Raw genomic sequence first — 16,281 nt, forward strand, 5'->3', positions numbered from 1 at the left:
GTGAGGTTTTATTTGCCAAACCTTTATAAAAAGCTTCAATGAAACTTGGCCTTCTTCCTCCTTCCTCCGTCCATACTCCTCTTTTCCTTTCTCCTGCTTTCTTTCTCTCTCCTCTCTTTACACACAGATTTCTCTTTTGATTCCTCTCTCCTCTTCCTCCTGTTCTCACTTCTTCCTCACCTCTCACATTGTGAATCAGTCGTCCCTTTGTCCTGCACCTCATCTCCTCTACATCATTCTCCAACCCTTTGGCTCCCCAGTCGCTACACAATCTCTCTTGCCCCCTCTCATCTTCGTCCTCCTCCTCCTCCCTCCGTCCTCCACACTGCTGCATTATTCAGACAGAGTGCTATTTGGAATGGCTTGTGTTGTCTCTGAGTGGCTCTCCTCTCATCGCGCTCCGTGAAGCATCATTACTGAAACCACACACACACACACACACATTTTATATACTTTATTTGATTCCACATTACAAGTCAGGTTTCAGTAAGAATCAAATATTTTGAATGATCCAACAGGATAAAACAGATCAGCACATTGTTACTGTTTCAGGGGTACAAGAAACATCTCCGTTTCCAGATAAACATGCTTCCTACGATAGAAGAAATTGAGCAGTACTTTACTAGCTGTTTGGCTGTTGTTCTAGAAAGCCCCCCGATGCGTAGTCCACGGATCGCACGCCTATGCACATGCCCGGGCCTAGACTACCAAACACCAGCACGATAAGCTGGGGTTTGTAGCCCAGATTCTCAATGGTGGATATCAATGATTGATACTTTACAGTCTTAGAATAGTAAGAGTCTTCCATAAACAGATCAAATGCACATGATACCACACACACACACACACACACACACACACAGACATGCACATATTCCTTACATTCAGCCATTTCCTGCCCGTAGCGAGTTGAATGTAAAGGAGTTCTCCCAACACGCTCTTCTTCTGTCTCTTTGTCCGGCACATGCCAGCCAGGAGTCCTCAGAGATCACTTAAGCAGCAGATGCAGGCAGATGCTGGGCCAGACTACAACAGAACAAGGCGTATTTTATTCATAACTACCAGCAGCACCGAGCTGAAGCCCTTCAACTACAAGCGCCACAGACGTACAACTCAGGGACACGGTTCTGCACCAATGACAAATAAGGACAATAGAGGAAACATCCCTGCATATTATATTGATCATTTAGTGATGTGGAAAAGTGCAGGTAGTACAGAATGAGTGGAAGAATGTGGGAAAATGTTTTTCTGAACTGAGCTATTTAATACTTTTATAATATGTGGTGCAGAAAGGTTTTCCATTATTATAATCACGTAGTGACCAAGTGAAGCGTTCAAAGCACTCAATTTATATAAATAGTGTTGCAAATTAACAAAGATGAGCCATGTGTGTACTTGGGAGAGGGGGTTCAGGGTTCAGGGTTCAGAGTAGTACTGGCAATGGTGATGTGACGGTGATGTGACTGGTGATGTGATGGTGATGTGACAGTGATGTGATGGTGATGTGACTGGTGATGTGACGGTGATGTGACTGGTGATGTGACAGTGATGTGACGGTGATGTGACAGTGATGTGATGGTGATGTGACTGGTGATGTGACGGTGATGTGACTGGTGATGTGACAGTGATGTGACGGTGATGTGACGGTGATGTGACTGGTGATGTGACGGTGATGTGACTGGTGATGTGACAGTGATGTGACGGTGATGTGACGGTGATGTCACAGTGATGTGAAGGTGATGTGACGGTGATGCGACGGTGATGTGAATGGTGATGTGACAGTGATGTGACGGTGATGTGATGGTGATGTGACGGTGATGTGACTGGTGATGTGATGGTGATGTGACGGTGATGTGACTGGTGATGTGACGGTGATGTGATGGTGATGTGACAGTGATGTGACGGTGATGTGACGGTGATGTGACGGTGATGTGACAGTGATGTGACGGTGATGTCACGGTGATGTGACGGTGATGTGACTGGTGATGTGACAGTGATGTGACGGTGATGTGACTGGTGATGTGATGGTGATGTGACAGTGATGTGACAGTGATGTGACGGTGATGTGACGGTGATGTGACGGTGATGTGACGGTGATGTGACAGTGATGTGACTGGTGATGTGACGGTGATGTGACTGGTGATGTGACTGGTGATGTGACGGTGATGTGACTGGTGATGTGACGGTGATGTGATGGTGATGTGACAGTGATATGATGGTGATGTGATGGTGATGTGATGGTGATGTGACAGTGATGTGATGGTGATGTGACAGTGATGTGACAGTGATATGATGGTGATGTGACTGGGGCATCAGGGTTGAAACTATTATGCATTTTTCATGCAAAAAAGTCTTTTTATACCGTTATATAAGTTGTAAGGACAGGTCAGGTGCTATTTGATGAAAATGCATATTTATAATACTGTTTAAACATGAAAATGAGACAGGGACACTGAATCAGTGATGGTTCATATTTCCTTATCCGTCATCGTTTTCATATATGGCTGGAAATGAGACATTTCACCATCAACTTTGATCTCATTTTAAAAAGGAGCAGTACAAAAGCCCCGTTTAAACGTATCCTTGACAACAAGCCAGTGGAGACTCACAGTCGCTCATATCACAAAGCAGCATGCAGTTTAGGTGAACCTTTAATTATCTTAATAGAGGATGTTGCAATAGAATTGATGAATTCATTGAATTAATTGTTTGTTTTTTAAACTGGCTCCTTTATCAGTAACAGGGAAACATATTTTGCTGATTTTTCACATAATTGTTTTACATGTGGGGCACTGGTAGACGCAAATAAACAATACTTATCAAACTCATACCCTCAACATACCCTCCACACAAAATGATCAACTTAATAAATTACAGAAAACAATATGCTATATGTTATAATAAATAAATATTACGTTGTCAATATTGTTGTATGTCTGTGACTGTGTCTGTAAAATTAACAAAATCATGGTAGTGGGTGTGAGGTCGGCAAAGACGAGTGTTCTGTGTTATTTAGAGAAACATTTGTAACAGCCCCAAACTTTCCAACCCGGCCAGGCTTCAGTCAGGAGGTGGGAGGAGGCGTGCTGTTTTTGAAGGTGCTGTGGCCTCAGATCAGTCGGCTCTTTGGTGCTTTGTTTGATTGTTTACAACTGTAATATCTGCTTCTGTCAAATGGAAACCTTTGGGGGGAGAGGGCAGAGAAGCGGTTTAGCACTCAGCACCTCATTTCAAAGGTATTATCGCTGCTCAGGTTGGAGATGACGGCCTTGGTGAGAATACCCAGAAGCCCTTGTGCACCATTATTCTGTATGAAAGGTAGAGGGGATGTGCTCTCTCTAAGAGGACTTAGTGGATATTTGTGTTCACAGTGATCTAATCAGTTATGTTGAATTTCACTTTAATACAGATGGTTTATCTTGTAAAAGGGAACAAACCTCCATAAACAAATATTGAATATACAGCTCAGAAATGAAATGGTAGTTTATGTGCCGGTTATCGTTTTAACTAAAGATTTTTAAAAATGTTGTAATTAGAAGCTTTAAACACAAATTCCATCCCTACAGTTAGAGGAGCATAGCAAAACACACACACACACGAACACACACACACACACTAAAAAAATGTTACGCCACGTTTTGCCAAGAGTTAGCATAAAGAAACATAAACGGGGGAGGGAAGTCTAGCCTTAAAACAAATCCACCTGCTGGGCCTAGACCACTATGTCTAATTATTTCCGTATTGCATCTCATTTAATCCTTTCAAAAAACCAAGGCGGTTAAACGGGATGTGTGGACTATTTCTTGGTCACAGTGAAATATAAAGATGCTGGTAGGTGGACTAATCCCTTAAACCTTTTATACATGTCCAAGGTATTGACTGTGAGGCCGATTTAAAGACACATAAGTTGTTTAATTCATGTTAAAAGAGTCATGTTTGCCACCTCTCATAGAGAGCATCTAAATGAGGAGAGGAAGAAGAAAAGGAGAATGAGGAGAAGATGTAGATGACACACCTGAAGTGTGTATTATAGATCTGTAAAGAAAAAGATGCTGGAAACATGCGTCACATAATTCTCCGCCAAATCTTTGTTGACGTTGTGGTGAAAATCTTTTGATCTTTTCCCTCAGCCCTTGATGATGAGGTCGGAGTTTAACCACTCCAAATTTTGCTGATGGAATCATCTAAACCATCACTGGTGAATTTTGTATCTAGCAAGCTTATTAATTTGATGTTGCCGACTCGTTTTGAACAGAATCCTGTCTTGAATGTGGACTTGACGGCTACATCAAGTAAGATCAGACTGTTTTTTTAAAATTGTAATCCAACTAGATCTCTGTGTGGCTGCTGAGTTATTTTGTAGTTCTGAAGTAAACTAGCAAACCGTACGTACATGTTCATGATTGTGTTTTAAGTTAATAAGGATTAAACACACTGTGAATCCTTTTCACATTTCCTCACAGGTATAATCGGTTTTTCTTCCTTTCTAAGATGAATATATGCAAATCAGGGTGGTTGTAATGTGCTAACACACCATGCAGTGCTATTTTTATATTCCCTTGACAAACGAGAGGTAAAGGGGTTAAAATGCTATTGAAATGCTGACTGCTGCCAACGCAGGTTCCTCATTTAATGTGTTGCAGAATACTATTTTAGTTTCTCCAATTTTATGCTCTCAATCAGCTCTTACACTCTGCGAGGGAGACTTGCATCACATCACTGTTGATTGTGTGTGTGTGTGTGTGTGTGTGTGTGCGCTTGTGTAATAGTTACCACAGCCTGTGTTTGTCAACGGACAGAACCCATGTGACGAAGGAAGGAAAGGAGAAGGTGGCCAAGCTGCAGCGACGTCTCTGCATTATCTGGGTTGGCACTTGTGTTTAGGAGGACATCTTTTTGGATTGGATCGATTTCTATGAAATTTGCTTGAGATATATTAAAGGGCCCTTAGCGATCCTCTCAATGTCAGCCTCTGGCACCACTGAGAGGATGACACATATTTGTTTTGGTGCAGTTATTCAGGGCTCCCAGATGATGAACTGTGATTACTTTTAAATGATTATACCCTAAAATAAAATGACATCTTCTTTGCATGCTGATGAGATAATGTATTGCAAAATCGCTATAAATCTTGAGTAGTAAATTGAAAATGACAAGTATGCTAAATTGTTTGCAAAGAAACAGGAATGCTGTAATACTGAATATCTCTATCTAGTAATCATAAACCTTATTGTGTGTGCTTGGATGGAACACAAATGGATCTACACGGTGAAAGTCTGAATGTTTGTTGCATGAACCTCTTATCTTTGTTTCGAAATAGACTTCCTTAAAAAAAAAAACACCAGGAAGTGGCTACCGTACTTAGCACATGCTCGATGCTCGACTTCCTGCACCAGACACTTGTTCCTTTTGGCTCGCTGCTGTTTCATGCAGGTTATCCAGGCAGGCCAGCATATCATCAGCGTACGTGAGTGCAGTTTGCAGGAAACGGTTGTCTCTGGTTTCATATGTGGGGGCAGAAGACAGCCATAACCCAGCGGTCTAGAAAACCAAAACAATGAACTAAAAGTAGCTTAAACCATGCTGCAGAGAGGGAGTCTCAAAAGCAATACATTGGCTTTTTTGTTGTTGCTAAATGTATGAAACATGTTGACAAACACGTTTCATTAAATCAGCCCTAAATACCTACAGACCGACATCCTTCAACACACGATGGGTCTTTATTGTCTTTGCTCCCAGGACATATTCCTTCTAAATGTCCCTAAATCCTTAACGAACTAGGAAACAGTGTGTTTATGAATATTAGGGAGCTGGTCTTGTTGGACACATTTAAAGTGGCGCTAAATGACTTGGAAGCCGTCACATCTGGCTGTAGATGTTTTTGAATGTTGAATTATGTTGACTTGTTTCCAATTGTTATTGTTTGTGTTATGAAACGGTGTTACATGTGCTGCTGTGTGTCTTGTTTTTTTTAAATAAATAAAATAAAATGCTTATAAACCTTTTTCAGAATATCTGGTATCATATAGCAAACACTCCATCGCTCACATGACAATAACCGAACCACCTCCACGTCTCCAATGTGGGAGATTTCCAGCGATTTACTGTCAAATGAATCCAAGGGCAATAACGCACCTGAATTAATATTTATGGATATAACAGTAGAAAATAAACATCCATCAATATCGTTAGAGGTGAGCAGCAGTGCGCTTGCGTAGTAGCCTCCTCTTCAACTCTAATTGGCTCATCGCGCACCTGTGACCCCATAATCTGAATATCCATCCGCTGACCTACCTAACGCCTACAAAACCCCCTTTGTGACTCTTGTCGGTTATCGTGTCATGTTTTTCTTGAACACAATCCATCTTGTTGTATGTATATGTACTTTTTATCCATCTATTATTGGACTATACGAACGGGACGTAAGGTGGGCTACGGTAACAGTGCGCCACTAGGCCGCGCCACTGGGAGTCATGGACGCTCTACGTCTCTCACTACTTCTTTTTTTCCCCCTCTCTCTCTTCTTCTCACTGTGTTCTGACGTCAGCAACCTGCAATTGCAACGAATGAAACTAACGGACGACCGAGTCCCAACTACCGGAGCTACCGGGAGGCAGTAGAGAGCCACACAGAGCGAGTCCACACGCCGCCCGCCGCGGAGGAGCCGAACCGAGAGGAACGTCCAACTGTTTGTGAGAAGAAGAAGAAGAAGAAGAAAAGGAAGAAGACGAAGAAAAGGAAGAAGAAGAAGAAGAAGAAACGCCGTGTTGGAAATCAAACGATGCGAGCGCTGCTCACCGCCGCCGAGTAACACGTACGCCTGCTGTCGACGAGTGGAGGAAGAAGACGACCGTTAACCGTGAGAAGACGACCGTTAACCGTGATTTACCGACGGAATTGAGTGACGAAGAACGGGACCGAGAAAACGTACGCGTTGAGAACCCCCCCACCCCCCTAAAACAACCCCAACCAGCTGCGGTGGCCGTTGTGTGTCGCTCCGCGGATCAAACCGAGTGGATCGTTTGATTTAAATGCTTTAACGGCGCCGCACGAGCGCGAGAGAGAGGGAGCTGCCCAGAGCGCGAGGGATCACCGAGGGATCACTGAGGGATCGGCAAACCAAGCTTTTGTTTCCACACACAAGCTTAATTGAATCCACCCTTGTTTTTTTTTTGGGTCGGGTGGTGTTGTTTTCTGGTTTCGCCGTGGATCCCGGTGTCGGTAACGCTTTCAAGCTGTGTTCTCTAACCATGGGATGTACTCTGAGCGCAGAGGAGAGGGCGGCTCTGGATCGGAGCAAAGCCATCGAGAAAAACCTCAAGGAGGACGGTGTCACCGCGGCCAAAGATGTCAAACTGCTGCTGCTCGGTAAGACGCCGGCCCCCGACGGATGAAACACCCGGGAGGGGGGAGGAGGGAGGGAGGGGGGCTTAAAGGTGTGGTGAGTGTGTGGGCGTTTGGCAGAAGACCGTGACTGTAGATGATGGTTAAAAAACATCACGTCCACCATCAGCTGAACTAACGATCATATATGAGCATTAAAAAAGACACATTTGCCTTTAAACACTTTGAAGCCACCTCCATATTAGGTGTTTATTATCGGTTAATTAGACCCACTAATCTTCAAAATCTGCCCAAAAAAAAAAGTCGTTGCCGAAAAAAAAAAAAAAAAAAATGGCAGTCTGCAGCAGCGGAGAGGGCCAAGCTGGTTCATTGATCTGGGTGGGAAATTTTTAATTTGGAAAGTGTTAACGTTTAAATCAATTGGCTGACTGAATTGGAAGATGCAAGGGGAAAAATAAGGAGGATGTTGAGGAAGAAAGGGTGCAGTCACTTTCACCATCTTTTTTTTTTTTTATACGTCTAACCCGCTGCTGCTGCTGTCCTTATTCACTTAGGTTGTTAAAGAGGCTGGTTCTCCCTTTCTTTCTCTCTCTCTCTTTCTCCACATTGCTCTCTCTCTAACACACACACACACACACACACACACACACACACACACACCATGTTTACATTGTCTTCTTGTCTCTTATCCCTCAGGGGCTGGAGAGTCAGGGAAAAGCACCATCGTCAAACAGATGAAGTAAGTCTCTAATCGCCACGGTCTAATAATCCTATAGAGTGGATGTGTGTCCCTCTCTCACTCTTTGTTTCTGTCTGTCTGACACACACACACACAAACACACACACACAAACCACATATAATACCCCTGACCTCAACCCTAACAGGCCTTGTCAGACAACTGCCCAAGCCTCACTCTTTCCACCCTCGTCCAAACACCTGACGCGTCTCTTGTGTGGGTGGAAAGATCGGGTGTAGGCAGCGCCGCTGAAAGAGAGAGTTACAACACTCCTTGATCTCGCCGCCAGGCGGTCACGTGGTTCCTGTAGCTCTCTGTAGTTCCACTCAGGCCAGACCTGTCAGTCTGTTTTGTACAGTTTCAATATATATGACATATGTTCTATCTGGGGGTAATGGCAATAAGACTGTGCTAAGCATATTTTTTTTTAAATGTCATTCCGTGGAGAGGAGACAGTTAGCATAATGCAGAATATATTTAGGCTACAGCATTCATCTCGTGCTTCTTTCTTCATAATTTATGTTGTAAACAGTCGCATAAACATGCATAACAGTACAGGGAATGATCCAATGGCAAAAAGCAGTAATGTTTATTATTATTGTACAGAATAATATAGACACTGGACAGCAATGTGTAGCCTGGGGTGAATAAATACTGTAGAATGAACTGTGTGAACGCCACTGATAAGAATGTGCTGTGCTGGCGTGTACTGGAGGTTTTTCAAAGTGGAAGGCGGGCCCTTCCCTGGGGGACTCCAAACGGTTTCAAGGAGGATGATGATCACGTGGAATAGCCTAATTGTGTGTGATTTGACTGAGATAATTCAGAGATACAGTAGTTTTGGGGAATTTTATTATTTTCCAGAGCTAATAAAATGCCTTAGGATGGACATTTTGCCATGTATTTGGTGAAGTCTGGTGTTAACGGCAATATTGGGCCCTCTTGGCTAAATTGTTGAATGTCTATGTCAGGGGTGTCAAACTGATCCAGTAAAGGGCCGTGTGGCTGCAGGTTTTCATTCCAACCAAGCAAGAACACACCTGACTTGACTTATTCACCTACCTGATTTGCCTTCACACCTTGATTGGTTGGATCAGGTGTGTTCTTGCTTGGTTGGAATGAAAACCTGCAGCCACACGGCCCTTTACTGGATCAGTTTGACACCCCTGGTCTATGTGCTCAGATGACGTAATGAGGACCCAGTCTCAGACTTTGAAAACCCCTGCCGTATGCAGTGTGAACAGTGTCTTATGTATGGTCATCTCTCTACAAGCCTCTCCATCTCTCCGACACAAATGGCAAAATGCATATTTTATAGGGATTTTTTATAAACAAAAACATAAAATTAGCAACCTGCAGTTCTACCTTCTTTTTACTGCGACGATCCACCGTGTTGCTGATGATCTTCTCACTTGTCATTGAGAAGATGCGTGTCATGACTGAGGTAACGGGAACTGAAAATAAAATTTGCATGCCAACAAATAACTGCCATTAATTCGAGGGAAACGCACGTTGTGAGTGAGCAAAGTGTTGCTGACGTTGGCTAACTGCATTCATAAACAAATTAAAGATTCGGCTAATGTGTTAAAAGTGTAAAAAAAGAAAAAATGCAGTCACTTCATGGACATGCCTGTGAGTCTAGTTAGGAATGAATGTGGTTTGATGCCGGCACCAACTGTTGGTTGCTCCACGACATTACTTCCATAGACCTCTGTTGTAATCCTCATAACTCTCTTTTAGCCACACGCGTGTAGTAAAACATGATTTACTGCACAGCCATGTATGCACGGGGGTGCTGTAAAATATTCTTCTAATATACTGTATGTGTTTCATGCAAATAGACTCCCGTCACTGTCTGCACCTTCACCTTCACGTCAGTCCAATAATATTAGCGGTGGCATTTACTGACGTGAGCGGAGGGGTATCCAATAGTTTGTCTGCAACCTTACCGCTAGGTGCCACTAAATCCTACATGCTGATCGTTTTAAGATTTATTTTTTTGTCCAGGATTTCTCTGTTTTATTTAATTGGCAACTGAATATCTTGGGAGATTGCTGGGCATTTTAAGATTTGTGCTTTAGGACGGCGTAACCAACATATTTCTAACATTTTGTAGACCCTTTAACTGATAAATTGATAAAAAAAAAATAGTGGTGATGAAAAGAATTACAATTTGCAGCCCTTATACATTTTCAACCCCAAATATGAAAGAATAGAAAGAATAAAAATAGCGTGTATGTTGGTTGTGTCGGTGTCTGTTGAGGTCTTGTTACTAACAACGGGTCTGGTTAGCTCTGATAAAATACCACCACAGTAGTCCTGTTCTACCCCTGTAGGGACTAAATGTGGACCTGTGGTACTTAGCAGCAAGTTCAATCACTTAATTAAAGTGGCCTCTTTCCCCCTCCCTCCTGTGTTGTCATTATAATATCCTTATAATGCCATACTACATACCGGATTTACTGGAGATATAGTCCCCTTGTCATTTCATCTGTAATCCAGTCGTGACATATGGTTTCTCTTCAATCTCTCAGAGCCACGTGTGTTTTATCCGAATAATAGGCTTTGGTGGTCATATTGTGACATATCACATAAAGACACGAGTCAGTGAATCCAGATGAGCCCATTTCTCAGCTGTTAATGGTCATTCCAGCAGAACAGCACATTCTGCACACTGACTGACCAATGCTCCCAGTGGGTTCATTGAAATAGAGATATTAACTGGGCCGATACCTTTGGAACAATTTAATTCATGGATTTCATTTGATGGTTTGATGTTAATACGTGGCTATTATTCTAATATTGCGGTTATTATATGCTATTCTTCCTCGATCTCTACAAAAAGAAAAAAACAGGTGAACTATGAGGTTTTTGCTGATTTACAGTCATTGATACCAAGACACATAATATAGGTGTATACAACTACTACTATTACACGCTCAAGGAGGGCTGGTCATTTCCCCCAAACCCTGATCTACAAAGGGAATGTGATATTCTGGAGAGGAGAGGGAAGTTGCTGTGGTGGACAGCGCCCTGCAAGGGAAGCCTTTACGTTCCGTTTCATAGACGCTCTGCTATTTCCGGAACCGCATCAGAGGAGTAGAAAGTCCTCGCTGCGTTTTCTTTCACAGTGCTTTGAACATCTGGGGCGTGCTCGAGTGACCGTGTGTGTGACGTGTGTGTGTGTGTGTGTGTGTGTGTGTGTGTGTTTGTGAGTTTATGGTGTGTATTTTGAGCCTCAATGTGTGTTGCAGCTGTGCATGTGATCGCAATCAGTTGAAGTAAGTGTGTTATCGCTCCGCTCGAAACGCAGGTGAAGCAACACTGGGTGACAATAAGATGCCTGAGATGACTGTGCAGAAAAAGGGGAATTTGAAGTCAAATGATTTGCTATCGGAGTGAATGACTTGTTTTTGTACGTGTACATGATCGCCATCGTCAGTAAGTGTTATATTTTCTGCCAGCAACCCAAGAGAATTGATCATGTGTGAACAACAGAGTACAGAGACGTGTGTGTGTGTGTGTGTGACACCATCTGTTTATGGTGCTTGTGTGTGCTTTAATGTGTGCAAAGGTTCTCTCGCTGCCCAGCTGGCAGACTGACCTCTCTACCACTACTCACTAAGACAGAATTTAATGCAGTAATACTTTAATATGATTTAGCAGTGGAGGAGAAGAATAGAGGTCCTGGTGCGGCCCTTTCCCTTTTGTTCTGTTAAAATTCTGCACTCTGATTCAGGCCTTTTAAGCCTAAGGCTCTGATTCAGGGGCTGTTTCTGTGAGGGAGGCTCCAGAGATGGTTGTTCTTTCGAAAAACATGAAATGAATTGGTTATTTTTTTTAAAGAAAACCTGATTTGTATGTCAAGTTGAGCTTATAGCTGCGTAATGGCTCCGGAGCGAGGACAAAGTTCGAAAAATTTAGCCCAATGACGTCATCGGGATTATAACGTCTCAGCTTGGAGAAATAATTGTATAATAGGACGTGTGCATTTCAAACTGGGGCATTGTGTGTGAAAAGCCTGGACTTTTACCAAACAGGACAAGAAGATGCTATAAAGTTGCATTATGGACAATGTAGCCTCGGCCTCTGCTTTAATTTGAATGAGTACCCCATAAAATCAGATCGACTGATAGTCCTAATCAGCCGTGTTTGAGAATGAGCGCACAGGGAGTCTTCTTGATGTCTCGTCACATGACAGAAGGAGTAGTTATACCATGGCATCCTTTCATACCTAATTAATTCTGCAGGTAGATTCACTTTCAATCATTAACAGTTTACGACCCATAAAAAACTATACAAACCATAAACTCCCTTCATCCTATCACGTCTTGTGTTCTCAGGTGCTGAGTAGCAGCGTTACAGATGGCCTCAATAACGCTCTTACTAATGTATAGCCAGAGAACGGGTTCCCATGAGTCAGGGGATTCCTGGAATATAAAAAAGTCATTAAAAGTATTTAAAACGTATTTTCCAGACAGGGAAGGTCAGCGGATTTGATAATTTCATGGAATATCAGGGACTTTAGTTGGTAGCATGTTTATATTTCCTGTCTTTTTCTTTACCCGGTCATTTCACAAGTTCCCCCTATTTGTGTGGTGTGGTTGCTATGGTTACTTGGTTTTTCACCATCAATTTATCACTCAACAACAAATAACACAATAAAGTGCTCAGTTCAAGCGGCGAAATTTTTACAGTTTGGTATAAGTCGTGGAAATTCGACTTGTTTTCAGTGGAAGTCAGAGAATTTGACATTTGTCTTAGTGTGGGAACTTTGCAAAGAAGGGAGGGCCAATGATCTATCGTTTGATTTGATCATCCTTGTTTATAGATGCTTTGAATGTATGAGTGTTTAGACTCGAGGCAGTTGTGTTTAAGCACTCCTATATATACTGCCTGTAACAAAGCTAAGACACCTTGCTTAAAGTAACTTCTTTCTTAAATAAATTCAAATAAATGTGTCAAGTCCCTCTGCTGTTAGGATTTGAGCAAAGAAACATCAACTCATCCACAGCTTAACACCCTCTTGCTTTCTTCTTTACTCCGTCTCTGGCTTGCTCTTAACAATGTATGTGTGTTTGTGCCGCACTGACATGATCGAAGGCGACCGGCCGACGGGAGAACAAACGCTGTCCGTCCCTCGCGGCTGCACTGCTTCCCACAGGCTGTTCCGTGTGTGTGTGTGTGTGTGTGGTTTCTCTGGAACAGGAGATAATTAGGTTTAAGGCCCAGAAGAGGAGAATAAAAGGGTGAAGGGGGAGGAGATGGAGGGGGGGGTTATAGACTAACAGGGAGAAAGGGAGTTTAAATAAAGGAAAATAAATGCCCAGTGCATAGAAGGAAAGAGAAGAGCAGTCTGTTAGCGGCCATAGAAATGACTAAACTGGATTACAAAAGGAAGTTTGATAAAGTGAGAGAAAAAAGGTGGAGAGCTACAGGGACACCAGGCAGAAGCAACCAGGGAGGGGAATTATTATTTTGTCTTTCAAACGGTGAAAGTGATGTAGGAGTGTTAAAAAAAAAAAAAAATGTGAGGAAAGAGACAAGGGTGAACGGGAGAATAAGTGTGAATTAGGTTGGGGAGGTGAGAGGAGAGAAGCGAAGCCATTTTGTGCTAGAGGAGAGAGATTGGCAAGTGGAAGAACATATTCACACTTATTAAAGAGGAAGTTACAAAGGGAGACGGGGATGGGCTTGTCAAGGTGCAAAGGGTTCTCCTCTCCTGTTATCCTCCATAAATTATTAGCCTCCTTTTCCTGGGACGGTTTGACGCAAGGGGGGAAGATAAAGGGTAAAAAAATAAAGAGAGAGAGAGGGGGGAACTCACTGGTCATCTGAAGCAGTCCTTCAGCCAGATACTCATCCTTCATTGGTTAAATATAGCCGTGGGCGTGCTCATCGCCTGAATGATTTGATTGGCTGCCTCAGTGAGTTGTGAAATAACAGCGAGGCTACATCTCATGATAGGGGGTGTGTGTGTGTGTGTGTGTGTGTGTGTGTGTGTGTGTGTGTGTGTGTGTGTGTGTGTGTGTGTGTGTGTGTGTGTGTGTGTGTGTGTGTGTCAGACACACACACATATTCTCCAAAAGTGTCCATCTTTATGGACTTGCGTACAACTTTGTACAGTCAAAGGATGTTTACACTTGGATGCTCAGATCAGGGGCTTCAAACACATGTGATTATGGATATCACAATACATTTCACTTATTCTAAGCTTGCAAGAATCTTTTAATCCATTTTAAATGTCTTGCACACCGCTCTACTCCATGTCACTCTCTTTCTTGGTTTGGTTCACTTGTATGGGACCGTGTGTGTGTCTGTGCGTGTGTGTGCGTGTGTGTGTTACTTGTGCTAATCAGGGCCTCATAAAAAAACAAAGGTCTTTTGTGGGATGAAACTTTGTGTGTGCGTGCATGCTTGTACACATATGCAACGGAGTGTTTTTTTTCCCTTCAGTTTTTGCTGATTTGTGTGCTTTACGTCGATGTGGTTGTGGAAGTGTTTTTTTTTTTTTTTTTTGTCGTGTTGGACTTATTTGGCAGATTTCATGTCAGTTCAGTGCCCTGCGAGACAAAGGACTCTTGTTACAGTGACCACACTCAGCTGATGTAAAGTCAGCTGATGGTGACTGTGGCTGGGTTTGTAGCTGGAAGAGTGCATTCAATATTATGCTACATTTTGCAGCCGTTTTTGTTTCGTTGTATTGGATTACATCATACCATAGGGGTTTCTCCTTCATACGTTGTGTAAATCATGTGGGGGAAAGTACGAGGAATGTCTTGAAAATGTTCTCACTTGCTGACATGGTATACAAGTTAACAATAGAGCTTGTTTTAAAAAATATCGATACAGAAATACAATTTCAAATTCAGTATTTGATTGGTTTTCACTAAAAAGGATCTTTTATATCTGATGCAATAAAAATGTTTGATTCTTAACAAAAGGTAAAGTAATACCAGTAAGTTGTAGTGCCATGTTTTCAAAGCATCATATGCCTACCATGTACCATCGTAGTTTAGTGTTAATCTGCTAACATTGGCTAACTAGCACTAAACAAAAAGTACAGCTGAGGTTGATGGGAATTAGTGTAGCAGGTATTTGATCATGAATCAGTTTAAGGCACATTTTAGTTTGATGATGGTGCTAGTTATTATGATTTAACCCTCCATGAATGTACACAATGTCATAGCAAGATCTTGAGATATTTCCCACTCTCGCCTCTGTGATCATTCTGACCTTCTGCTGGCATTAGAGCAAGAATCAGAGGATCCTCAGTCACTTAGCCCCGGACATACTTTCCACATTCCACGTCCGCCGACAGCTGCCGACTTGTACCACTCATAAGAACACGCGTGGTCCCATTCATACTACAATCTGCATTTCCTGCCCCCCCCCCACAAACACACACATACAATCCTTGAATTTTGAATGAGATGCCTCCACCAATAACACAAACACGGGTGCTTCTCTGTGTCTCGGCCAAGTCCGAGCCATCTATCAGATTGTTTGAATCCAGGAAGCTTCCATGTGTTTGTTTCCACTAGATGACGGGGCTTTCATTGAATCCCTCAAAGTAAGACATTCATATTGACACAGGGGAAATTAATAATGACATTCTGAAGATGTAGCTGGGGGCGACCCGACTAAACCTATATCACCTTACTCTTCCTGTCCGTCTCATTCCTTAACCAGTCTGGAGGATCTGACTCAAATTGCCAGAGCACATGTAGACGTGCACGGCTACGCGGTTGATATTATCAGCTGCTTCTGCAGCAACCACTTCCCATACTTGTGCTGCTAACAGGAAATGCAGAACAACAGTCATTATCTCTGTTAACTCACGGTACGCATGCCTGCTGCATGCCTACTTTTTTCTGTCATGCTAAAAAAATACATCCCTACTTCGGTTGTACCTGCTGATAGCAAGTAACTGCAATTAGAAAATCTAAACTGTGCACTGTACAGTAGAAAAAGATTGGTGCACAAAGTTGGCTTTTCTTTATCTGAGAAGAGAATCATATTCTACACGCCATTGTGGACTTCTTCTTTTTCCCCTCCAAATTAGCTGCCAAGCTGGAATGGACACACCCGACAATGAAAGCATAGTGGCGTCATGAGATAAGCCAGTGATTCAAGTTAGCTGATAAATGACACATTTAATTAAAAAAAAGATCGACCACATGGCTGTCAGCAGATGTAT

General features: G+C 42.7%; 1 protein-coding gene across 2 annotated transcripts in view; it reads left to right on the plus strand.

Annotated features, from left to right (window-relative positions):
• Positions 1 to 6,612: 6,612 nt before the first annotated feature.
• LOC311019179 (guanine nucleotide-binding protein G(o) subunit alpha) overlaps positions 6,613 to 16,281 on the plus strand; it is a 75,637-nt gene continuing 65,968 nt past the window's right edge. Inside the window, exons 1-2 of one of the 2 annotated variants that reach the window (XM_084018439.1) lie at positions 6,613 to 7,368; positions 8,041 to 8,083. In XM_084018439.1, coding sequence (XP_083874565.1) covers positions 7,251 to 7,368; positions 8,041 to 8,083 — 161 coding nt within the window. In that variant the 5' untranslated portion in view covers positions 6,613 to 7,250. The remainder of the gene's footprint in view (positions 7,369 to 8,040; positions 8,084 to 16,281) is intronic. The other variant, XM_084018438.1, reaches the window with a different exon arrangement.

Source organism: Eutrigla gurnardus (assembly GCF_963514095.1).
Source record: "Eutrigla gurnardus genome assembly, chromosome: 9".
Taxonomy (NCBI): domain Eukaryota; kingdom Metazoa; phylum Chordata; class Actinopteri; order Perciformes; family Triglidae; genus Eutrigla; species Eutrigla gurnardus.